This window comes from Agelaius phoeniceus, chromosome 4 (assembly GCF_051311805.1).
Source record: "Agelaius phoeniceus isolate bAgePho1 chromosome 4, bAgePho1.hap1, whole genome shotgun sequence".
Lineage (NCBI taxonomy): Eukaryota > Metazoa > Chordata > Aves > Passeriformes > Icteridae > Agelaius > Agelaius phoeniceus.
In genome coordinates, this window is record NC_135268.1 from 41,958,931 (window position 1) to 41,985,244 (window position 26,314).

General features: G+C 40.0%; 1 protein-coding gene across 2 annotated transcripts in view; it reads right to left on the bottom strand.

Annotated features, from left to right (window-relative positions):
- The window catches only part of DCTD (dCMP deaminase), a 211,024-nt gene that overhangs the window by 175,384 nt on the left and 9,326 nt on the right, over positions 1 to 26,314 (bottom strand). For both annotated transcript variants that reach the window (XM_077177396.1, XM_077177395.1), the window contains exon 2: positions 15,705 to 15,797. In XM_077177396.1, coding sequence (XP_077033511.1) covers positions 15,705 to 15,797 — 93 coding nt within the window. The remainder of the gene's footprint in view (positions 1 to 15,704; positions 15,798 to 26,314) is intronic.

Consider the following 26,314-nt stretch of genomic DNA (forward strand, 5'->3'; position numbering starts at 1 on the left):
AATCGTAAAATTCCAGCTCTCAGTTTGGTTCCTCCAGCTCCCTGTTTCCTCTCAGTTCAGGTGGACTGTGATTTTCTTGCAGCAAAGCGCAACCACTAACTCCACTACATGAGTTTTCATCTATCATAGGTCTTTCCTGCCCACCTCCTCAGCTGCCTCCACAGGCTCCTCAAACCCCCAGGCACAGCTGAGAGCTAACTAGGTCCTCAGGCTCCATTGAGCTTCCTTCCTGATAATTAAGGTTATACCTCTGCAGTGAGCCAACCCCACAACAACTTCCCATCCCTATCGTCAAAAGAGGGCAGACTTCTGTAATGTGTACAGAAGACATTAAGGAATTTTTAGGTTGCATTTTACATGGAAGAAGGCAGGAAACAGACTGCTTTCTGTCATTGCAAAGATTTGCAGTGGTTTCAGAAATACAAGGTTTTTTGCTTTGAGATGGATGCTTATGCTTTAAAACCCTACAGGAATAAAATCAGATAGACTTGTTAATCCAGAAGAATAAATAGTTTTAGTTGTTCAGCTGAGATACAAGAGACTCTATTCAAACTGATTTTGACCTCTTTGTCCCACACCCAAGTGAGTGTCCCAGCTGTTTGTGTATGCTTACACACACGACATGTACTCACTTTTGACTATGTCATTGAATGTCATTTACACTGGAGAAGTTTCCAGTGAACAGGTATGTTCTTGTGGATACTGCTGAGTTATCATACTAGCCCTCCCAACAGCAAACAAAACCACTTCCCTCCCCAATAAAACATAAGATTTTTGTCTTAAATGCTGCAAAACTGAACACAAAGTACTCTTGCCACCACATGTCGCCAAGTTCAGAAACAGCATTGAGGAGGTGCTCCTCAACCCAGTATGGAAGTACACAGCTGAATGGCCCAGTTCTTAATTCTTGCATGTAAAGGAAGTAACCTCTACAGCCTGGTGGTTAGATCTGCTCAAGAGGGGGCACATGGATTTCAGTCCTTCTTTTGGCAACTATCCTATGTCAACTATTTGGAAGAACCAAGCTCCCTCACCTTCCCTTTTCTTTGGGAGTCCTCTCACCAGCAAGTGACACACTCACTCTTCCTGATCCAAAGCATATTTAATAATTTCATGCAAAACTTCGGTAAAAGGAATTCAGTAAGAAGAATACTTGAACATTTTATAGTCTTACAATTAAGGCATTGCATTTGGAATTCCTGCAGGCAGTAAATTAAATGGACTTCGTGCACCTACTGTGTGCATTAATGCTCTAATCATTAAGCCCTTGGATAAACAAGGAGAGGGTACAGGCCACTCTTCCATTTTCACTACTCTAATAAATAAAATTTTTCTATGTCAACTTCATTTTAAAACAAACAAAAAATACGTGAAGCAAGTCAACCCAGCAAGCAGCAAAATACTTTTTCTACCCTTTCTCTACCTGACCCTTCAGACCACTGTGTAGGAATGCAACTGTGTCACATAGGGTCACCTGGATATCCACACCCTCTGAACATCCATCCCTTCCAGAGACACTTGTCTTTAGACCACCCACTTCTCTTTCTAGACTGATATCAAAATTACACAGTTAAGTATTAATCAGACACCCACAGATTAGTTTATTAAGTATTGTGGCTGTTCTCCCAAGCCTGTAGAATACCCCTTGCTCCATATTTCCTCCACTAAAAAGTACCACTGTTCCTGAGCTACTGTGTTTTACATGGACCCTGAGCTCGTTAAGTCCAAAATGGTGACAGGATTAATTTCCAGTTATGAAGGAGTTATCTCAGTGTTGAACATCACTGGGACCTTGTCACCATCTTATTTTCTGAAAAAACCTCTTCGCCCAGGATTTCTCTCCTGGGAAGCTGAAAAGCCTCAGAGAAAAAGGAAAACAATATTACCTCATTTGCTTCTCCTGTGTTTTGCTGCTTTGGAATGTGGTTGGAGGTTGTTTATCCAACATGTGAATTGTTTTTACTTAATGACCAAACACAGTCAGCTGCATCAAGGCTCTGGAGAAAGTCATGAGTTTTTCATTTGTTAAGCCTTCTGTCTGTATCCTTTCTCTATTCTTTAGTACAGTTTTAGTATAGTATTCTTTAATATAATATAGTAACATAAAATAATAAATTAGCCTTCTAAGAACATGGAGTCAGATTCATCATTTTCCTCCATCGGGGACCCCGAAAATACCACAGGACCTATATAGATGAGAGAGCTCTCCAGCACCACCAAGTCTGAGACTCCCAAGGGCATGGCACAAGGTCTGTTGGAACTTTATTATCAGAGAAGCAGCACCTCTGGGTTACTGATCCTTCAGTGCAAAATTTAACATCACATACATAAATACCACTTAAATCCATTGGTAGATCTAACCTTTGGACCTTTAACAAAAACCCCAAAACTTAACTTCAGCATGTATATTTCTCATTTTTGCTATGTTTCACTTTCCCATCTCACCTGGGAATTAAAAGAGCCAAAAAATTTACAACAGGGCTGCAAACCAAAGTTTGGAAATTAAAAAGACAGAAGACCAATTTGCCTAATATCTACCCCACAAATGAACCCCAAATTTCTCTGGCATTTATCCTTAAAGCAAGCTTGACAATGGGGGAGAACAAGGCTGAAATGCTCAAAGGCAGAATTGTTCTGAGATAATCGGTTTATGCTCATTGCCAGAGTGTGCCAGTCATTGTGTGCCCAGCACAAACTCCCTGCCCCACTAAAGGACAGCAGGGCTCTGGAGGTTACTGCTCATGACTGCAAGTCTCACTCTATATCACGATATAAGCTAGCAAATCTGTAATGAATCCATGCCAGTGTATTACAGTGAAGGACAAAATAAAAAACAATGCAGACTATAAATTCATAGGATAGTTGCTTCCCAGATACTGAAAACATCTAACTAAATGCTAGTTAGGAATCTGTGCAGCAGGCTCCTTGACTAACACTTGGCTCTCAATAAAGAGATTACTGTAGGATTAAGCCTTACCTTGGGAGGTAGAAAAGAAACAAATCTCTAATTATCTCTACTCTTGTACTCTGGCCATGATTTCTCTTTCTCTGGGGAAAAATAAGCTTTGTACTGTCTAAAGTTTAATGTGTGCATTCTTTCAGTTTATTTTAACGTATTTTAAAGTATCAATTAGATAACTTGTTACTTTTAAATTCTAGTTTTTATATGTACTTCCTAATAGGAAAATCTTTTGTGATTGTTCTTGCCGCATATACACGTGTTCATGCTAAAAAGACCTTTTATAAATATTTTACTCTGTAACCTCAAATTCCCTTTTATGTATGGCCTAAACCATTTGAACCACTGGAGGAGAAGGAATTTTCGATTTGCAATCACACAGTTTACTTTTTGTTACTATTTAACCAAATTATTGACAAATATTTGCAAGGCAAACCGTCTGTTAATGACTAAACACCATCAAGAACAGAAATAACATTACTCATGTGGAGAGGAATGCCATCCAAGAGGCAAAACTACTATCTTGTTCTTCCTCCTAGGGGCAAAGTTGAAGCTGGAAGAAAAATAATTGAGGAAAAGCCCCTCAGAAGTCTTGATCTAGAAAACTAAAATCATGGCTATGCTGAGTGAAGAGGGAAGGAAACTGAAGGACCTGCTTTCTAATAATGTGAGAGAAGACTCAGTATGTGACTCTGAGATAGAAAACAAGAAGTTCACATCAGGCTGAAATTGCAGTTTTAAATAACATTAGAAAAATGCATGAGAGAGTCCTTTTGGTTGATTTGATAAAGAGGAAAGAGAAATGCAGAGACATGAAGAGAAAAAAAATAGAGAAATGAGGAAAACTAACAAGGCATCACACGGGAGGTATAGGAAGATAGTAAGGAAATAGCATCAAGAAGATGTGAGAGAGAAACATGGATTGTTGCATGAGACAGATAACCAGATACTGCACATGCAGAAGAAAATAGAATATCCAGGAAAATTTACTAAGCTACACTAAAGAAACAAGCTAGAAAAGGAAAAAAACAACATGAAAAACAAAGAAAACCCTAAGTTATCCGTCATTTTCTCATTTGTACTAAACCTAATCTAAATTACACAGAATATTGTTTGATTTAGAGGAAGGTGGGAAGGTTCTACAAAACGTTTTGCTTTGCATTTCCCTGGAAAAAAAAAAGTCCAAATCACAATTTTCCTGAACTATTTCTGTTCTGTTAGAAAAAGTAGAACAAAATCTATTATGCTGAGTTAAACTGAATTGATGTTTAGTTTGCCTAACCAATCAATCCCCTTATCTGGGGTTGATCTATAACTAAACTTCTCCTGGGTGAATTGTTGCAGAGCTTCTGGGGAGTTATTGTTCAACTACCACGTTCTATTCAATGGATTAGCTTTCCCAAGGAGAATTGCAGCTTTCCATCTGCCAAAACTGTTACATTATACAGTACTTGCAAGAAAATCCATATGTCATGGGACACACCACCTAAACAGACACCTAGTCTGGAGATGAAAATGGCAATAGGCCACAGAACACCTTCATAGATGTAACCATTCCCACTAGTAGTTATTATTTGCTTCCAGTCCACAGGCTTATAATGGTTTTCTATTTCCTACTCTCACATCCTTTCACACCCAAAGATACTTTTCTAGGCTCCATGCTCTACACCTCTTCCCACACTTCTGCCACCTTCTCTCTGTTCCCTCCTTTATTTACTAGACACTGCCTGCTAGACAGCCTCGTATGTCTGCAGTGAAAAGTAATATTCTCTCCTTGGCGTTTTGGGAACACCAGCCTGTCCAGGAATCTTAATTCTCAAATGGCTGCCACTCAGACCCTTTTCATGAGCCCATAAAACAAGCCTCTTGGCTGATGCTAGTTAAAGGGTCAATAGAATATGTGAGTAAACCATTAAGTCCTTGGTGTATGCTGGCAAAGAGCATACATCTTCATAGGGTTTAAAAAATAAATAAAATTTTTTCAATGATGTGTTGTGATGTGTATGATGTGTTGTGATGTATATGCCTTACATGTAACATGTAAGTATAACTGATAGATATGTTGATGATAAGAAATGCTTTCAGCTGCCACTGATTTTTTCCTTGTCCCTAGGACTTGCTACAGATGGAAACAGATTTCCAAAAATCTATTACAAAATATATAGCATGTACAAAAGAAATTAGGTGCTGGATCATAGATCAATTGTAACTAGATTACTTCTGTTTTGTTTTCTTTAAGACAGCAACTTCATGTATTTTACAAACTAAAGAAGCCTACATGTAAAATGAACTTCTATGTATTGCAAATGTGTAAGTCATTTTAGCCCTTCCTTCTGGAATCAACAAACCTCACAGGAAAAACCTTTTCAAAGCTTCCCTCCAAAGACCATTTGTGTCTGAATTATGAGAGACCTAAAAGATGAACTAGTCAAATATTTTCCAAATCCTGAGCAAATCAGCTTTGTGTTGGGGAGGAGTTGTCTTCAACCCCCACAAAGGAATTTCAAAGGTGTGAGTTACTCAATGTACTTGTATTTTTCAACAGAAATAACAGATGTTCTCAAGTTTCTCCAAGCTGTGACTCCAACTGTTGTGCTGAAAAAAGTCACGACCTAGCTCCTATTAGGAGCTACATACAAACATATTAAAACTGATTTTTTTCACTTCAAATTTTATTAGCCAGTTGCTTTGCCTATTTATACCTTTAAACGTGATGATTTCAACGACAAAGGGACTCATCACACTCTAATTGAAACCAATGTCAGCACTCCAACTGAGTGCCAGAGTCCTTTACAAACATTGGCAAGCATACTCAACGAACTCATGTTTTAAAAAAGACCAATATTTGCGTGAATTCTAATGTCTCATGGTACTCAGAATACATAAACAACAGGTATAGGAACCACAGAATTTAATCAAGGATCTGTCCCTTTGTAATTACACCTCAAAACTGCAAGATTAGACCTTCTTTATCCTTATTTTATAAAAGAAGTATTATTAGATTATATTGTTTGAATAAAGCACATAGGAACCAGTGATGCAACCATGGTATAAATCTCATGAACTGCTAATTTAGGACTGGACCAAATCAAGTGCACAGAGGATAAAAGCACTATTTTAAAAATAGCTATCATTTCATGTCCATTTTAGTCCACCATGTCCCCTACCTTTGAGCATGGCAAGACACAGCACATGATGTGTCATTTCTGAGTTACACAACTCAGAAATATACCAGCTGGTGACCTAGTGTATCTAAGGAAAATGGCAATAGCTGAGCACTTTCCAGAGGGACCTGGACAAGCTCCAGAAGCTGGGCCACGGGAACCTCATAATGTTTACAAGACCAAGTGCAGGGTGCTGCACTTGGTTGGGACAATCCCTGATATCAAAACAGGCTGGAGGACGAAGGGATCAGGAGCAGCCCTGCCAAGAAGGACTTGGGGATGTTGGTGGATAAGAAGGTGGATATGAGCTGGCAATGTACTCTCGTTGCCCAGAAAGCCAAACATGTCTTGGGCTGCACTAAAAGCAGCATGGCCAGCAGAGCAAGGGAGGTGATTCTGACCCTCTCCTTTGCTCTGGTGAGATGCCAAGACTCCATCTGGAATGCTGCATCCAGCCCTGGGGTCCCCAGCATAGGAAGGACATAAACCTGTTGGAGTGAGTCCAGAAGACAGATGCCAAGATGATCACAGGAATGGAACACATCTGGAAAGGAAAGGCTGAGAGAATTGAGATTGCTCAGCCTTTTTGGAGAAAAGAAGGCTCTGGGGACACCTACTTGTACCCTTCCAATACCTGAAGGGGGCCTACAGGAAAGCCACAGACCTTTTATACAGACATGTAATGATAGGACAAGGGGGAATGGCTTTAAACTGAGAGAGAGTAGGTTTAGATTAGATATTAGGAAAAAAATCTTTACAGTGAGGGTGGTGATACCCTGGAACAGGTTGCCCTGAGCAACTGTAGATGCCTCATTCCTGGAAGTGTTCAAGGTCAAATTGGATGAGGTTCGAGCAACCTGGTCCAGTGGAAGGTGTCACTGCCTATGGCAGGGGGGGTTGGAACTACATGATATTCAAGGTCCCTTGCAACCCAAACCATTCTAGGATTCTATGATTAATTGGCCCATATATTCAGAACTTGTTATGGGCAGGTTAACAGACAAGTAGCATGAAACCAGGTAAAACAATAATTTTGCACAAAATTGATGCAACCTATTCTGCATACATTAAAACTGCCTGACTGACAGACCCTAGAAAGTAATTACCATGGTGAAATCATTAACTAGTACTGTGTTAACTCTGGGGAGCTCTGCAAACAAAGATTCTCTTTTAGTTTGTCAGAGACACAAGAGAATAGTATCTTTCTGTTCAGGATTTATGGGCTGAAATACTAAAAGAGTTTGTTATCCAAGTCAGACAAGCCTATAACAGTAAAGCCTTCACTTAAAAGCTCTGTTGGTAACACTAGTCACTTGTTACAGACATACTCACAATCCCAAGAAACTTTCTTAAACACAATTCAGGTTGCACTTTGTTACTTTAGGAGATATCAGATGATTACAAGCCACTAAAAAGTGTATTTAATTTTATCTCTCTCATAGCAAATAGCACCATTTTTAAGTTTAATAAAATTAAATACACAATGTCTATTCTTACAGTATTGTCTCAATCAAAATATACTTTTGAAGATAATGAAATGTTTTGACTGCTATCAAATTACCAGATCTTACAAAAAGTAATTTCTGCACTGGCTTGTTTCCTACACTCACCAACCAAATATTCAGGGCCTCAGCTCTTTACACATTCATGACTAAAAAGACAATGTGTAGTCTTTGAGACTTTTTCAGATAAAGGAGAGAGCCTTCCTCACCTGTAGTCAGAGATTTTGTCTATGTGATTTACTCATAGAGTGTGTATGTCACTTGAATTACTTAAGTCAAAGACCTTTTCACCATGTACCTGGTAGAATCAACACTTAATACCCAGATGAATAACAGGCTTTGCAGCTTGGAAATCAGGTCTTCCTGAATACCAGAGTCAGCTATCTATAGGTGATTATTGGGTGTATACTCCACTTTTTAAAAGTATAAATACTCTGAAACTTCATGGCCCATCACCCTAATTAGCCAGACTACTAGACAAGTAAAGAGACATTTTATTATCAGTGTTATTTATTCCTGAGTGCTAGAAAAAAAAATGGTTTCACCTTTCATTGCCTGCATGGAGAAATTACTAAGACATCTGCTGAGAATTGCGCCGAGAAGTGTACTGACATCACTGAGATTAAACTTTGTATAACTTAGTATCAGTGAATGACATTAGGGACTCATCAAGACCACAGAGGAACTGAAGCTCTCTCTTCTCATCTGGCATATGTGTTCACACTGCTGAGGGCTCACTCTGACTGGGGGCTTTGAGAGTAGTTTTCACCCTTTCTCTATTCAGTCCACAGATTCTCTTGTGATTAGTCCAACAGCATGAAAATGATAGCTGGCTATTTTTAAAGGTATATTTATCCAGTCTGCACTGGGTGGAGTCATGCCCTGCACTGGGCTCAGCAGTTCATGAGCTTTATTGCATGGTTGCATCACTGATTCATTCAATTAGGAACCTGATAATACTTATTTCATAAAATACAGAAGACGTGACTATCTTAGAGTTTTGAGGTGTAACTAGAAAAGGACAGATCTTTGACAAACTGGTTTGGTTCCTGTGCTCATTGTTTGGTGTTCTGAATACTTCAAGATGCTAGACATTATGCAAAGACAGGGCATTTTTAAACTAGAGGCATTATAAGGCAATAAAGTAAAAACACAGAAAGGAGCCAGGCATATTGCAGGGAGCTGTGACATGGCAAACAACCATATAGAAAAACACTTTTAAAATTTTTTGCTTCCCATACATCTCTTTAATGTAGGCTGCCACACAGAATAAAACAAATGCCCTACATAAACTAGTGTATTATGTCAATAGAGTCATCTTTATCAAATGTACTTGTAATCCTGCCAAAGAACGATATGAAAGCTATTTGACAAGACTCATTTTTCTTGAATAAAACAGACACTTTGTGGTCATGAATGAAAATGCGATCTTCTAGCTGCTAAATATTGAAAGCATGTAGATCTCATTTCTCTAGCTTTTTGCCCACTTCTCAGTGATATTTTAAGTCCCTAAGAATCTTAAATTGCATACCCTGACTATTACTCTAATTTCTGCTCTGTCTTAACCCTTTTAATTGGTTTTTGAAAAGTATAACTTATAACAGAATATTCTTTACTCTATATTCTTTATTTTACTCTACCTACACATGAGATGATAAAAAAACAGAATTTCCAAAAGGAACAGAAATGGGGGGGAAATGCCATTTTATATTAGCTCTCCATAAAACAGAATTGTGCAGAGCGACTCCTAGTTCCATGCTAAAAGGAATGTGGCCAGATGTTTGTCCAGTCAGCACTGTGGGTGAATTTAGCTATGATCCTGGTAAGGGACCTGTAAAACACAACCCCATGCCCCCATTGCTCCACGCTGAGCGTGGTTCTCACTGAGTGAATCAAACAGAGTGACTACAGCCCCTCAGGGTGCATTCTGGTAATTCTACTAAGCCAGTAACAGTCATCTGTCAGAAAAGGCACAGTTCCAGTCCCACTCTCTCTCTCTTAGTCCCTGCGGCAAATTTATGCCTGGAATCCACAGACTTAAGCAACTTTGGTATGGCAAATTAAACAGCCTATGTTGGAACTACTTCCTCGAATTATCTTACAGACTTAGAAACAAGACAAGTAATTTGGTTTACTGTATTTTTATTGTTAATACTACTCTTAAAATTACACCTAAACCCATCCTCACTGCAGCTTGCACTGTACAGACATAAAAACAACAAACTGTTTTGCCTTTGAAGTGCCTCATAGAGAGAAGATGAGCAGGAAGAGGTTGTAATTGGTTCCTATGAAAAAGCATCTCCAGCAAAAGAATTATGCAGCTATGCTCAGACTCTGACAAAGCTCAAGGCAGAGACTTGATGCTTGAAAAAGAAGAAAAAGAAGAGTTTAGGGCTATTACATAGATTTTGTGCTATGCATAATCAGCAACATGGGTGAAATCATGAAAGTGAATGTACAAGACTGCCTTAAAATACTGGTATCATTTGTATAATGGCAATGAGGGATACTTCTTGGTGATGTAGATTAGACATGGCTTGAAAAGTAAAGAGAAGTAATTTGTATTTCATGCAGTGAAGAAAGGGAGCCAATGGCACTGTCCAAAAAAAAGGAGTGACATTCTCTCAGGAGCTGAGAAAATGACCTTTGCAATTGGACAGAAAGACAAAGAAAGTGTTGTTAAGTGCATATATGTTATGCATATAGCTCCTGGCAGCTGGCTTTCTGTGGAGGGGAGGTGGGGAGAGACCATGGGAGCTGAGAAGAGAAGGTAAGCCAAGCATACCTGAAAAAGATAAAAAGCAGTAACAGGACAGACATCAACTGTTGAAAACAAAGCACAGCCCACAGATTAACAACTTGAACAGCTGTTTTGGATGTGAAAAGAAACAGCACAAGTGCATCTACCATTAAGTGAACTGTAATTAAAGTCAGAAATACTGGTAAGAAATTTATACAAATGAGACTGCAGTCTGGAAAGCAGCAGTAATAAAGACTATCTCAAATACAGTGTCCTGAAACACTTAAGCACAACTGGATTCAAGGTAACCCAGACAGTTGTTGGTGTTTGCTTTCTTAAAACAGAGGTGAATCTCAATTGAGTTTAAAGGAATTACAATATATTTTCTGGTTTGTTCCCAGAGTCTCTACAGTTTTCCCACTGGGACTTAAAAACTGTGAGCAAGCAGAGATGAAGGGCAAGTCTTAAGAAAGGGCCTGTCTTCTGTCAGAACTCTTGAGCACTGATTTGGGGATACAAAGAAGATGTGGATTTGGATTAGCAGGCTACCCATTGATTCTCCCAGCATACTGAATCCCCCTGGATTGTAAGGGCCTGGATATAGTATAAAGAGTAAAGGAGTTCCTGCTTTGTCCAAGAAAGAACTTTTATTTTCTCATTCTGTCCAGGTGGTGTTGTGCCATGGAAAAGGGATTTGCTGTAAGCCTTTAAGTGTTGTACTCTGACCAAATATTCTATTAAAAAGTTCCATGTGGACAAATCAGACTACAGCACACATTTAGGAAGACTCAGGAGACTTACAGGAGTACTTTCATGCAGTGATAGCAACAAATACTATGACAGCTAGCAAAATTCAGCTGTGAGCTGCTAATTATTGTGTGCTCCAAACGTCTTTCACAGACTAAAACCCTCTACAGTTCAAGCTCTGCAGTCTCCAAAAGGTTTATCTGGAGTTTATCCTCTGGAGACTGTGGGGAGAAAGGGAATGATCCTTCCCTGACTAATTATGTAGCTTTATCTGCCTTCTCAGATAAAAGATGAAAAGTCAGTTTTGAGAGCATTTATATTTTGGGACTTTTTCTTTTTCATATTTAAAAAAATAGTTTCCTGGTTTTACACTTATTAAAAAAAAAAAAAAAAAAAAGCTTTTTGACATATAGGGCTCTAAGAAATGATCCACCATTATTTTCCCAGGAGGAGGAAAAGTTGTCTGTGGGATAATGAATTCCTCTTTCTGTGCTTGCATACAGCCTGGTGGTGTCAGTCCAAGCTGTATCCAGCCTGGGAAGAAATTATACCACTCCAAGGCTGCCTTATAGGGGAGAGAGGTGCCATCTTTCTAGCATGGCCTGTAAGGAATCAAAGACAGCATTACCCTGTGATACTAGCTCACAGCACCAGTAAGAGGAAATAATCCTGTAAATCTTTAATATTCCACATACTATATCTTGTTAGGGTTTTCCTCCATTGCTTTTCTAGGACTAGAATCAATTTGTGTTTCATTGTGATCCTCAAGTTGTGAACTTCTAAATACACAGACATCAGGTCTTGCAATCAGACAGCTCTTCATGGCACCCTGTCTGGGTTGTCTGGCAGGCTTTCACATGACACTGTCTTCTCAGCATAGCAATGTTCATCTGGTTTTGGTGGAACACACTTACTTGTAATATCTTTCTTTTCTACCTGCTAAATGCATTTACTGACCAACATTTCTCACCTAAATAATAGCATAGCTCTACATTTGGCCTTCACTTCTTGCCAACAGATTCCTTTTCACTGAGTAATGGCATTGTTACATTGTTTTAATTCTCTCTATACTGTTTTCAAATGTAATGTGTTTCTTTAGGAAAGGGGGTTTGCTTCCACCATCTTGTCTAGGCTAAATCTCAATCTTTAAGCCACAGTTCTGCATTTAAATATGAGGACAAGAAAAAAAAAGGTACCCTTCTACAAACTCATCAGCAGTTTTTATCTTAGACATGTTTTATTGTTTTACTGTATTCAGCAAATAGAAAACCACAAGCTTGGGTATCAGCAGTCAAGTCTGTAGCTTATAAATGGAATTAATAACAGCATAGCCATAAGTTTAATATTTTGCTTGTGTTGTTGCCAGCTCCCTGATCTCTGTGCACTCACTGTAGAAACAAACCTCTGGTGCTGGCCCAGAAAAGGAATGTATTTGGGTTTTGCCCCAGTGCTAGGAATTGAGTTCCTGTCTGCAATAATTAATTATAAACCACTGCTCCCAGGCCTTCCTCTCTATTACTGTTTTCTAAAGAGCAGCTCCTGATTTTGTATACAGGATGATTATTATTTCTTCCCAGGTGTATTAGCTTACATTTATCTATATTAAATCTCATTTCTCTTTCCTCTGTCCATCTCTCAAAAGTTTTCCCTAACTTTATTCTCCAGTGAGGAGAGATCCTTTCTCAGAGCTGCTTTGTTTACGCAATGCATTGCTAGAAGTGCATAATAGGTAAAATAATTGTGTATCACTTCTAGACTTTTCATTTCCTCTTTTCTGCATTCCAGTTCTGCTCCCTCTGATGTAGTCATTGACTTCAATCAAGAACAAGCATTTAAAGAGCTGGTCCATTGTTTCAATAATGGCAATAGTCCAGTTATTGAAATTTCTTAATCCTTTGTTTGGATTAAATTTCTTGTTCTCTTCTGAAACAAGCATGGGGAATGAGAGAAGAGATTAAACTATATTACACTGCATCCCAAGCCTACAAAAAGTAATTCATAAAAGTGATTTGTAAATAATCTCAGTGTCCGCTGGTTTTCTGCACCTGAAGGAAGTTGTGTAACTTCATGCCAGCACTTTCATCTTGGCATGTTTGGATTCATCTGTGTCTCTGCTGTGTCCAAGTTTGACTTTTAGCTGACAGATACTTGGTTCTGGGCTAGCTTTTGGCACAACAGCCCCAGTACTGTACATCACCATTGATTTGTACCCTGATGTCTCTCAAGTCTTCTATAATTCTCTCTACATATCAGCAAAATTAAGATGAATTAGCTGAGAGCAACCCTTTGGGTTTTGGAGAGCCTTTGACAAAATCTTGCTCAGGAAGTAGATTTGCCTGGTCCCAGCCAGCAGTCTAACTGAATCTGAGCAAGGCCTTCATACAGATGAGAAAGGGAATCTTTTCTACCAGTGTCACTTGAAATGTTCTTGAAATGCTCTATAGATGACAAGAGTTGCTGCAGTAGTTTCTCAGGGGTTTGGGAGTTCATGCTCCCTTCCTGGCTTTGGCACTAATGATCGCGCAGTCCCGCAGGGAGCCGGCTCAGCAATGGAGCTAATTAATTACTGCAGACAGGAGCTCAAAATCTAACATTGCTGAAAAATCAACTGCCTGTGCTATTTTGTCTGCAGCTGGTCTCTAATGGCTGCATTTGGGGAAAATCTTTAGCACAACTAAGAGCAAAAATGCTCTCTTTCTTTCTCTCTCACTCTGCTGTTAAACTAATACAGCAGTGAAGGATGGAATAGTACCAAATGCAACAAATTAGAAAGTGGCTAACTAATGTCAAATTAAGAAAAATGAGTTCTTAACAGTTTTAACACTAGGGTACTCTTAGCATAGGTACAGCTAAAAATGTAAGATTGGAAGAGACCATCTCAGTCACTGAGTCAGACCCTGCAAACACAAGCTGTCATTCAATAATCACCAAGTCCAGAATGATCCACAGAATATTGACCCTGAATGTTTACATGCAAGACAGGTCTCTTTCATCATTTTACAATAATCTTAAGACCTACTGTGAACACAAAAATTCACATCAATAATACACTTCAGGAAACAAAAAAAGGAAATCGTGGACATTGTCCATGTCTGAGGACAGAGATTCCCAATCCAGCCTTTCTCCCTTCCCACCACATGTACCAGCACACTAGCATCATGTCAGGTCACAAGTTTAAAACTCGCTGTATAAAAGAGCGATTCATTTTCGGATACATCAACTCCCTGAAATCAGTGGAGAACCAGCAGGAGTTTTTGGGGTTTAGTTCAAGCTTAGTTCTTGGCTGCAAAGCTCCCTGGACCAGCCTCCTGCTGGTCAGCTGCAAAAATACCAGGACAGACCACAATAGCTCTGACTTAGATAAGGATGAACTGCTATGGAACTGCAGAGATGAAATCTCTCATTGCAGCAAAGCCAACCAAATGGTTAGCTGCCACTGAAAAGAGCAGCTCCATACAAGTCTGTCCCAACTGGCACTGCTATTCAATAAACCATTCAGTAATTACTTACTTTTTATGGTGATGTTTATTTTCTTCTAGTTCAGCTTGCCATGGCCACCAGAAAAAGTGGAAATGCATGGCCAAGGAGGAGGGGGAGAATCAGAATGATCTCACTTTTTTTTGTACTGGCAAACTGCAAGCATTGTGTTACATTAGAAAGCTGTGCTGCATAAGCACTTCCCCTTGAATGCTCCTATCTACCCTTTTGCCATTTGTGTCCCAGCATCCACAGTCATATAGCCTATGTCAGACAGGATCAATGCCTAATTAAACTCAAGAAATCTGGAGAAGTAAAAGGTTTTTTTCTTCCTGATGGCAGTGTTCCCTGACTGAGTTCATGTTAGAGCTGAATAAGATTTGCCTGTCTGATAGTGCAATAAGGAAAAGGCGTCGTAGATAAGGAGTTGGAGGAGCTGTGGACAAAATTTTCAGATTTACCAAGGAGGTCCATTCCTAAGTGAATGTTGGCAACAGCCTGCATCAAGCACAGAGCTGGATTAGATGATTTGCACAGATCCTTCCCAAACATTTCTGTGATTTTATAATTCTCTATCACAGGAATTAAAAGTCATACACCTGTACAAGCACACATTGAGAATGCAAGTGTCAGACCTCCACAGTTCCAGGCACCTTATCAACCAATCTATTGACACATGCAATGTGTCAGCAAATGTCAGCTGTAATACATAATAACTGATTTTCCTCTGTATGAAAAAGGGAGTAACTATTAGGATATGACCTTGCCCTACACACAGCATCAGAAAAAGCAGTGCCCATGATTAAAGATGGATATATAAGCACTAGAAAAAAAATTCAGAGGGCAGAAAAAATGATCCAGAGGTTGAAAAATAACACCTAAGGTATAAGGTTTAAGACATCTATTAAATCTGTCAGAGATGAGTGGTGACTGGATCACTGCACCCAGATAATACACACACAGAGAAAAGGTACTTGATTGTAGGATGAGCTGTTCAGTCTTGCAGACAGAAACATAAAAAGATATAATGAATGGAAACTGGAGTCAGACAAATTCAGGATTGAAATGATGTGATTTCTTAGCAGTGGGGGTAACTAGACATTGGAACAACTTACCTGAGGTGGTAAGTCACCACTGCTTGGAGTCTTTCAGGCAAAATGAGGTATTTTCCCTGGAGACATATTCCAGTCCAGCCTCTAGGAAATCTCCTGAAAGAGATTAGGCAAAATGATCACTTGTTTACAGCCTACCAGACAGGAAGCTTTTTCATACAAGTCTATAAATGTACCCCAACAAAGTGCCTGCTATGCTGTTTGAGCTGGGGAACTGAGGCTGGGCCTACAGTATCAAATTTATTATGTCCCTTTGGGAAGAAATAGTGCCCTTGTATCCCAGGCACAAATTTGATTTAAATATTTATCATCTGGTAGCAGCAGATGGATTTTTAAAATAAATAATTTTTGAAAAGAACAGAAATCAAACATATACTGCTTATAAATATTTACGTAGTTTTCATGGATAATGTTGGCTTTTGTGTTTCTCTCTTTAAAAGCATTTTGCCAAGTGCCATGACTTTAAAAGTCAGAGATATCTAGCTATGCATGCATATATTTATCTGGCAGGCACAGTGAAAAAAAAAACTAATTGAAGATAACATCAAAAAGAATTTTAGAAAATTTAAAATACCCAACTTTTGATAACTTACTCCGTGTGTGCCTTTTTCTAAGCAATATTATTTTTTAAAATCTATGTTCGTGTTATGAAGTGGTCACTATCACTGCCATACCTCGAATAAGAAAAAATTGGTTGATGACATTATGAAGTTTACAACGATTGCTCAAATCTTCAGGGAACTGCATCACTCTCTGTGACATTAAACAATTTAAAAAGTGCCAGGAGCAACCATACCAATATCAAAAAGCTATGAATTCTCATAATTTCCATAATTTCACAGGTGTCATATCTTAATCCATGGTGTCCAAGTATATTATGGAACATAGTTGCTTGCTGACTTGCCACAGGTAACTTATCATAGACTATAGCACTGTTTGGGTTGGAAGGAACCTTGAAGGTCAGCCAGTTCCAGCCCTCATGCCATGCACAGAGATGCCTTTCACTAGACTAAGATTTCTCAGAGCCTCATCCAACCTGATCCTGAACACTTCCATGGATGGGGCAACCACAACTGCTCCAAGCAACCTTTTCCAGTGCCTCACCACCCTTACAATGAGGAACTTTTTCCTAATACCCAATCTAAACCTAACCCCTTTAAGTTCAAAGCCATTCCCCCTTACCCTATCACTACATGCCCTTGTGAAAAGTCTCTCTCCAGCTTTCTTGCAGCCCCCCTCTGTGTTCAAAGGCAATAATCAGGACTCCCCAGAGCCTTCTGTTCTCTAGGCTGAACAACCCCAACTCCCTCAGTCTTTCCTCATAGGAGAGGTGCTTCAGCCTCCTGATCACCCTGCTCTCCTCTAGACTCTCTCCAACAGGTCCACATCCTTCTTATGTAGGGGACCCCAGAGCCTGATGTAGCATTCCAATGGTGTCTCCTGAGAGCAGAGTAGAGGCAGAATCCCCTCTCTCACTCTGCCAGCCATACTGCTTTTTGTTGTCACCATATTGCAAAAGCTCCCATGCCTTTTCAGTAATTTCTCATGGGCATCTCCTCACAGCACTAACTCCATATTCTTAACAGCACAGCCAACAAACTCCATCTCTCCTCACCCAGCTAACCCAATCTTTTGTAGCACTCATCTTCTTATTGGACACAGCTGTGGCCTATTAAGGGCAGGCCTGTTCCTAATCTTTGGTGATTGGTACAGCTGCAACTCCTCAGGGGTGAGACTACCTTCTGCACTATTCTCTTACATTCTCATACAGAAGAGTCAATCTTCTCATCCACCCATGCCCCCAAGTCCTTCTCCTCAGGGCTGCTCTCAATCCCTTCCCTGCCCAGCCTGTATTCATGCCTGGGATTGCCCCCCCCCCCCCCCCCCCCACACACACACACAGCGTTGCACTTGGCTTTGTTGAACTCTGTGAGGTTTGCAGAGTCCCAGGTCTCGAGCCTGTCCAGGTCCCCCAGCGCATCCCTTCCCTGCAGTGTGTCAACTGCACCACAGAGTTTGGTGCTGTCAGCAAAACTTGCTAAGGGTGCCCCCAACATCCCTCTCTATGTCACCTTGCCAAGGTGTTAAACAGTGCCTGTCCCAATACAGACCTCTGAGGAGCACCACTCCATCTGGACATTGGGCATTAACCACAACTCTTTTTGAGTGAGACTATCCAGCCATATCCTTATCTGCCAGCTGGCCCATCCATCAAACCTGTATCCCTCCAGTTTACAAACAGGGCTATTGTACAGGACAGTATCAAATGCTTTGCACAAGACCAGGTAGATGATGTCAGTTGCTCTTCTCTTATCCACCAATGCTGTTACCCCATTGCAGAAGGCCAACAAATTTGTCAGATTTGCCCTTAGTGAAGTCATGCTGGCTGTCACCAATCATTTCCTTATTTTCCATGTGCCATAGAGTAGTTTCCAGGTGGATCTGCTCTGTGATCTTGTGAGATACCAAGGTGAGATGACTGGGCCCTAGTCCCCTACATCTTCCTTTTCCCCATTTTTAAAAATGAGGACTACATTTCCCCTTTTCCATTCAGAGGAAACTTCACCAAACTGTCACAGCTTCTCAATTACAATGGACAGTGGCTTAGCCACTTCCTCTGCCACTTCCCTCAGGACCTGTGGATGTATCTCATCTGGTCCCATGAACTTGGGCACCTTCAGGTTCTCAAAACCTGATCTCCTAGAGCAGAACCCAATCTTCTTTCTTTGAGTCCCTGTCTCTGCCCTCTGTAACTTGGGCACTGTGGCTGGAGCACCTGTCAGTGAATACTGAGGCAAAAAAGTTGTTGCTCACCTCAGCTTTCTCCATATACTGGATAACCACATCCCATTTCCTTACAGACAGGGCCCACATTTTCACTAGTCTTTCCTAGTTATTACTGATAGCTCAGGACATTCTAATCAAACCTCTGTCTCATCTATCTGTCAAATGGAAATGAAACAACAGAGAGAAGTTGCCAGAACAACTACTTGAGATCCTTTAAAAAATACAAAAAAAGGAGAAAGATCTTGTAATGCCCTTTATCCCACAGGTCATTCTGAACACTGCCTCTTGAACAATGCTTCTTCAGCTTATCTTGTTCTTACAAATAAGCACTAACCTTCCTACAAACATCAACTTGAATATTCAAATTTTGAAAGAATGCTATGTTTATAGATATATTAAACAGTTATTCAAAGACAGCAATTCTGCAGTCAGTTCTTTGGGGATATATTTGCCATGTAGTTACATAGACAGAGAATTTATGTTGTAGTCATGATTGTATCTCCAATCTGAAACATTGCTTTGTCTCACTGAAGGGGGAAGGCAGACCTCCTGATAAACGTTCTGGAGGAGAATGTGCTTTGCTCTTTGTCATACTGCTGTTCTGCCTCCATGACCTTGCAGCAGATATTCACAATTTCTATAAACTTCTGGTGACTGAAAAAATTACCATCCCCTTCTTTCCTGCTCCTCTCAGTACTTACAGCCTTAATTAGGAAGTAAAACAGAATGAAAAGTAAAACAGGTTTTAAGAAGCAGCTGTGTTAGATACCCGTTATTCCACAGCAACAACTCAGAGCCTGAAAAACACACTTAAAAGTGCATCTTCTGTTTTTACCAAGAGGGAGGTAAACCCTGGAACAAAGCCACATCTGACACCTGTATGTGGCAAATGCATCTGTTACTGAAGCTAAACCCTACAGGGGTAATGAACAAGAAGCCACGAGCAAACAATTTCTCTCTCTGGCTGCACACATATGGGCTCATGCAGCAGTTTGTGCAGAATCCTCCAGCCAGGTCTGAGCTGGACTCACAGGCACTGTGTATTTGCATGTGACCACAATGTTGTATCTGACCTAATTAGCACCATGTCCAACCTAATTAGCACCACCTACCACAGGGTTAAGTACTTTGGGTGCAACAGCACTCATACACAAGTCTACAGCTGCTGTCTCCTATTCCACAAGTAACTCGATGAATATATGCTAAGTCCTGTGCTCTGTTGCATGGTGCAGAGGTGTCCTCTGTCATGTTTGTGTTGCTTGTTTTTTTAAATAGCAAACACAGATAATTTTATTTTATTGCTTCCAAGGCAATATGCTGCTTTGCTCACTGCTGTTTTTCTATTCTTCTATTTTTCTATAAAAACTGAATGGGAAAAAGAATGCTTAGCACACCGAGGTACTAGGATGAAATATTTTTAGGATATGCTTCTACATGAGTCTAAAAAGAACCCAAACAGTAAAACCAGATAGGTGAAAAGAAATTCCTAAATCTCTATGCTCAGCTGCCCATGTAAGTGCTGACTCTCTGCTATCATGTCTCTGGGGCACTAATTTACAATTCTGTAAGATGTTACTGTAAACTGCTTAGTAGCAATGCTATGTCCATTTGCACAAGCATGAATGATGATCCAAGGTGTGAAAGCAACAGAAAATAATCCTCTGATATTTATATATGACCTTAGGGAAGTACATCTCCTCCAGGGCATAGCTTTGGGAATTTTTTCTCTAAAACAAAATTTTTAAAAGCCCCAAATATATATATATATATTCTATTTAATCTCTTTTAGCTTATCAAATAAACTGATAGACTGTGCCTGTTTCAAGTTAACACATGGACACATTAAGTGTAGTAACGAAATCCAAAATTCCTACAAGCAACTAAACTGGGCATTATCTGCTGGCAGTTTATAGTATGTGTCATGGTAATAGAAAATCTTGAGAGATTTGAAAGATGCAGCAATTGCTCCAGGGAGTGTATTCCATATGTTGAGGGTGACCAAAAGGACATCATTAACACAGCAATGAGAAAAGCAGATGGAGTAGATTTGGAGACTGAGAGAGAAGAGGACAGGCAAGACAGGAAAAGACAAAGTTGTGAAGTGCTGTGGTGCAATTGAGGCCCAAGCTGAGCTGACAGAGTACCCAGGTGCTGCTGAGTGGGTGGGCTCCATGGGCTCCTGAAACAATAACCAGGAAAGGCCTCAGAAGGAGTGAGTGCTTCTGTGCTGGGTTAGCTCCCACAGCTGGCTCACTTGGGTGGGATAAGCACCTGTGTTGGCACCAGGGAAGGGACAGGAACCAACCCTGGGGTGGTGGGGGCTGAGGAAGGAGCTGCAGCAGCACCCTGCTGGCAGCAGGTAGCTATGAGCTTGGCTTAACATCAGAATCAGGTCACAGCCCAACAGCTGGCAACAGCCCTACACAAACCAGCACAAGCCATGGCTGCTCTGCAGCCCTGCATCTCTCACCGCTTGTCCCTGCTGCAGGCCCAACTGCCTCATAGCCTTGTCTGGAGAAATAAGTTGGTTGTAAAAGGCTCCTCTCCTCCCTCCCCCATGCTATTTTTCAGCCAAATCAGGTTCCTAATCTGGTTTATCACACAGCTGAACAAAACAACTGTGCCAGCAAACCAACGGGCATATCAAAGAGACAAGCACGGATGGCTGGGAGCAAAAACTGTCTTAGGCCAGCATAGCTGCCAAAAAAATTGTCAAACTGCATTCTCAGAGGGCTACGGGGTTTGCAGAGACAGGGAAATCTATGGAGATACACTAAAGAGGTAAGTACAAAAAGGAACCACAAAAATAGGCCAGGGAGATAAGTGCAAGAATAGTGTTTCAAGGGACCTTTTTGACAGGTCAGGTCAGGCCTGGAAAAAAAAAAAAAAAAAAAAAAAAAAGCTGTCATAAGCAGGATGAGAGATAACAAAAGCCTAAAAAGGCATATCTGTGATGTGAACAAAGATAGGAAGATACTTTGGAGAAGAAAAGGAAATAAAATTCATATACATCAAGATAAACAGGTCAAAAAAAGAGCGAAGTCAAAGATGACTCCCATGACTCCTACAGGTCTGATTGACAGAGTGTAATTGTGTACCTTCCAGACAGAATTGCAAACTCCTTATCCAGGAAAAAACAGTGGTCCTTGTGTAGGGACTGCAGATGGAGTTTCAACTCAGGAGGTTCTCTGAAACAATATACTACACTTCCTCAAGAGGTGGAAGCTTTTAATCCTGAATGCCTTCCTAAGTAGTTTTTTTCAAATTAGCTTGAAAACTAAAATACTTGCACTTGCTCATAAGGATAGAAGTGAACAGCATTGCCATGGAGGACAGGAGTCAAAATTTTTCAGATGCTTTGTAAATCTTTACTTAAGAATCCAGAATGGGCCAAAGCCACTTCTCTCAGCCTTTACCTTTGTTGGGGAAGAAGGGGTATTCAGATTCAGAAGCCTTGACTCTGCCTCCACTGTAATTTTGCTACTGTCAAAACGTAGAACTGCAGCTAGGAATGTTTAAGAGCTGATTTTGATGACAAATTATTACATCAGGATGGAAAATGGGTCCACATTTGTCTGTTTCAGTAATGGAATGAAAAAGTAAGCCACTCTCAATTTTTGGAATTATACCCGACTTCTAGAGATATTTCCAGGCAATCTTGTCTCCTTCAGTGCCATCCAGTGGAATTAATGTGAAATATCACTCATGCACAGGGAGGATATACAAAAATACAACAGCACAGAGCACACAAAACAACTCTACATTTTCAGGAGCTGCTGTTCATACCAGGTAAATTGCAGGTTGTCAGGGATATTGGTATAACAGTAATGAAAAACAGAACCATGATTTCCAATAGCTATAATTCAAATTAGATCTGACATTGTTGCCTGTATTCTCAGGAAAGCTCCTTATATAATTTCTAAAATAGTTATTTGTGTCTGAAAAATATGTAGGACATACAAAAGTCATACTGGTACAGCATGGTATAATGATTTAACAGCATCTGTTTGTGTAATGCTCCTATCCGCAACTCAAGCCACCAAAACATTATTTGTAATTTTGCTTCTCCTCTGAGGTATGAATATCTTAACTGAAAGATCAGGGATATCTGGAATTACAGGCACTCACATTATCAGTAATACAGGATTTTTAACATATATTCACACACATCTATACTGTATTACATATGTGTGTGTATGCAGACATACATACCTGCTGTATACATATATATGCACACACACAAATGTAGGTATGTTGCAGCCTCACAATAGATTCTCTTTTATATAAAACCTCCTTGCCCTTTTAGTACTTTCCTGAATCCTCTCAAATTACAATGAACTCATGCCAATATTTGCATTAACATTCCTAAGGCCATTTTCTTGATTTTTCCAACTCCAGGTTACAGCTGCCTGCCAAAGGCCTAAGGCTTCCTACCTAGAAACTCTTTAAAGGTGGCTTTTAAGATGGGTTTCTGCAACTTAATGTAGTTCTACCTCTTTTGTTCCTTTATAGGACACAGAAAAGACAAGAAAATATCTTTTTCTAAATTAAAAAGTCAGAATATTTTCTTGGTTTTACTTACCCTAGCATATAACTATTGGAAATGGAAGAAAAAAAAGTCATTGAAATGCTAATGTCTCTGTGCTTGTGAGTTTTAACTTTCTCTAAGTCTCTGTTCAAATCCCAGTGGTTCCTCTGTCAATGCTCCCCTTCCCATCATAGCTTGTCCCTTTTCTCAGAGTCAAGATTTGATTCTGTTTGATTTTGTCTGCTCTACCAATGTGCTCTCATTCTTCTGGTTTCCTCACTGGCCTCCACGTCTATTGTCTCATATAGATTCCTTGTCGATATGTACTTGTTCCATTGCCTTGAACTCATTCTCCTACGTTTCTCCTTGAGGACTTCATTTCCTTCCTCACCTAATCCCAGTATCCTATCCTTACTGCTCTCATGTTAAGGTTTTCCACTTCCAACAGTTTCAGTCTTGCCTCCATACTTACTGTTTCCTTCCCTTCAGTCAGGTCCTTGTTCCCTCACCATTCCAATAAGACACACTCAAAAACCCATGAAAAAGAGAAAACAGCAGCTTTTGGGGAGCATGGGGGATGATTTCCATAGTCTCACTCAGTCCACAGACCCACCCCAGCCCATAGTGGCAAACAGAGGTCTCTTTTGGGCCCACAAGAGGGGAACAGATGACTGCAATAGTAGTAAGGATGGCAGGGACACATCCTAATTCAGGAACATGGAAAATTAATTTCTTCAAGGCTCATAGATTATGCTCCATGTAGTCAAAGGACCAGACACCCCAATTCAGTTTTCTTCTGACAAATTCCAAGTTTGCTCTAGAGTATAAAGGCATTTAAGAACCTCAAATATAAGCTCTCCAGAATAATTTACCCTAGAAAAAGCCTTTTTTTCTTAGATCATATTTGGTAGTAGTAAAGTAATCCTAAACTTCTATCCTCAATATGGAACATTTCATGCCAAGCAGTGGACTTTTAGCAAGTGGCATGTTACCTAAGGCATAGTTTAGCAAGAAAAATTTAGCAATTGATATGCTACCTTTAGCTGTAGTTAAAGTTTAACAAACTTAAAGAACAACAACTGACAACCCTATTGTAGGCAGTTATATACGTAAAGTATAATGTATTACTAAATGCAAAATAGTGTTTAAGTTAATAATAAGAGCATGTAAGTGTAAAGGAAAATTATTATGAATTCACCTTCCTTTCCACCCTTAGTTTTTATACTCTGTAATTACTCAATACATTTTCGTCTGCTGAGCAATCTTAGAAGAGTGGATGATTTTGTAATCCAGAATTGCTTATGGTAGCATAAGAACAGTTGCATAACTGTAGTGAAACAAAAAACCAGATCTATTCTAGTTTCCATTGACAAGCCTAGATAGTAATTAATGCTCTTCTAGCGAATAATTTCTTTTATTCCAAGGATTAGTTTACTGAACAGTAATGACTGGGTACTTTGGCATATACAGACACACATCTCTGTGGAAGTGCTGTCCCTTGCCTGGGTAGGAGAACTTCAATGATCTCCTCTAGCAGAATACATAACATGATATCAGGAAACAGCAAAACGTCTCTTCCCCATCCTTCTTCAAGCTGCTTTTCTAATGAGCTTAAACCAGAGCTCTCCAGTAGTTTACTTATTACTTATAGCAGAGACCAACCAAAGATGGTGTTCAGGGGATTTACTGTGTCAGGCCAGTAGGATTCCACTGTTACTGGCTTTCTGTGGCAATAACTCTGAGCTCCCTTTGCATTGCATGATGTTAAGGGCACAGTTCTCATATTAAGTTGAGTAGGGAATGTCACTATATATTAAACTTAACTGCACAGAACATAATTGAACTCAATGGGAGATACTGCCCTCTGTTTCAGTGGGACTTCACTTTGAAGAAACAATAATTCACTGGTTTATAAAGGCACAAATAAACTTATTATACAAGAAGTGCAGGTGCAATACTGTGATTTATAGACACTGGTATGATTCACCTTGAGATTTTTGTTGTATCTTGCCAAAAGCAGCTATTATCAAACCCCAAATGACTCGTAACAACACTACTATCGACATGGCATTTAGAAGTTCCTCCCCTAGTGGGAACAAAACCATCTCTTTTCTTCCAATGTTGAAAATTAAATGCACAGCATTAACACCATCAGTGAAGTGTTTAACTTCAAAATTGCCTTTCCTGGTGAGAATGAAAATCGTACTTGTTTTGTTTTTCAAAATTAACAGCAGTGGTTTTCTCTCTTTTCTAATACACATACTTATCAACCTGAGACACAGTTTATCTCTTAGTGCCCATAGAGGACTACAGGTATACACCTATGCTTGTCTGTGCATACCATCCCATACTCCAGGAGTAGGATTTATCCTGTTTCCAGTGTGATTCAAGCACACATTAATAAAGTAGAAAGAATATGAGTGGAAAAAAGCAGGTAGGGAAGATGAAAGGCTCATTTTAAGTCCTCTTTGTACCAGCAACAATACATTGATGCAGCAGTAACACCAGAGAAAATTAACCCAAAATTAAAGCATAGGGCTCCAGAAAGGTATCAGACTAGAGAAGTTCCTCACTACAACCAAAAACTGTTGTGAGCCATTCTACATGCGTGCAAAACTGCTCCTGATTTTTCTCCAGATGTCACCAATATTTGTGTCCACACGTATAGTCAGCAGGCAAAGAGGTGAAATGGTTCTCAGTTAATTTGTCCTCTAAAACTGGGCAAGAGTAAGTTCTTTTGATCAGTCCTTTAGCCACTCTAGGACCGGATAATGTGCTGAGTCTCCAACACTCCCTAGAACAATTCTTCTGTAGGAGCCCAGGACTCACATGGGAGTCCATATAATCTTATGCACATTGGGTGACTGGAAGCACTCACAAAGCCCTGAGGTGTGGAGTCCTGTCTCTGTAGTTTGGCTGTCATTAACCCAGCAACACCAGAATATGACTTCTCGAGATCCCTCTGAGTGTATGAAATGTTCCTATCACCATCCTGTGGAATCTAAGCCTCCTCAGCTCCCACCCTTAACTGGTATATGAGCAGCTCAACGTGGGCTAGTCCTTAGTCCACTTGGCAACTCAGATGCTTGTGGAGGAGGACAGGACATTCTTGTCTGTACTGCTTGCTCTTCTTCTTCTGCAAGAGTACAGACAATTCTGCTGCAGCTACTCAGGCTTGGTTGAATTCCTGCTGTCTCTGAGGGGCGGATCTCAAGCCTGGTGAAGTCCCAGCCTTTCATTAGAAAGCAAACTGGTTCATTGAAGAGCATAAACAGGCTGGCAGAATGGATGAACTTGG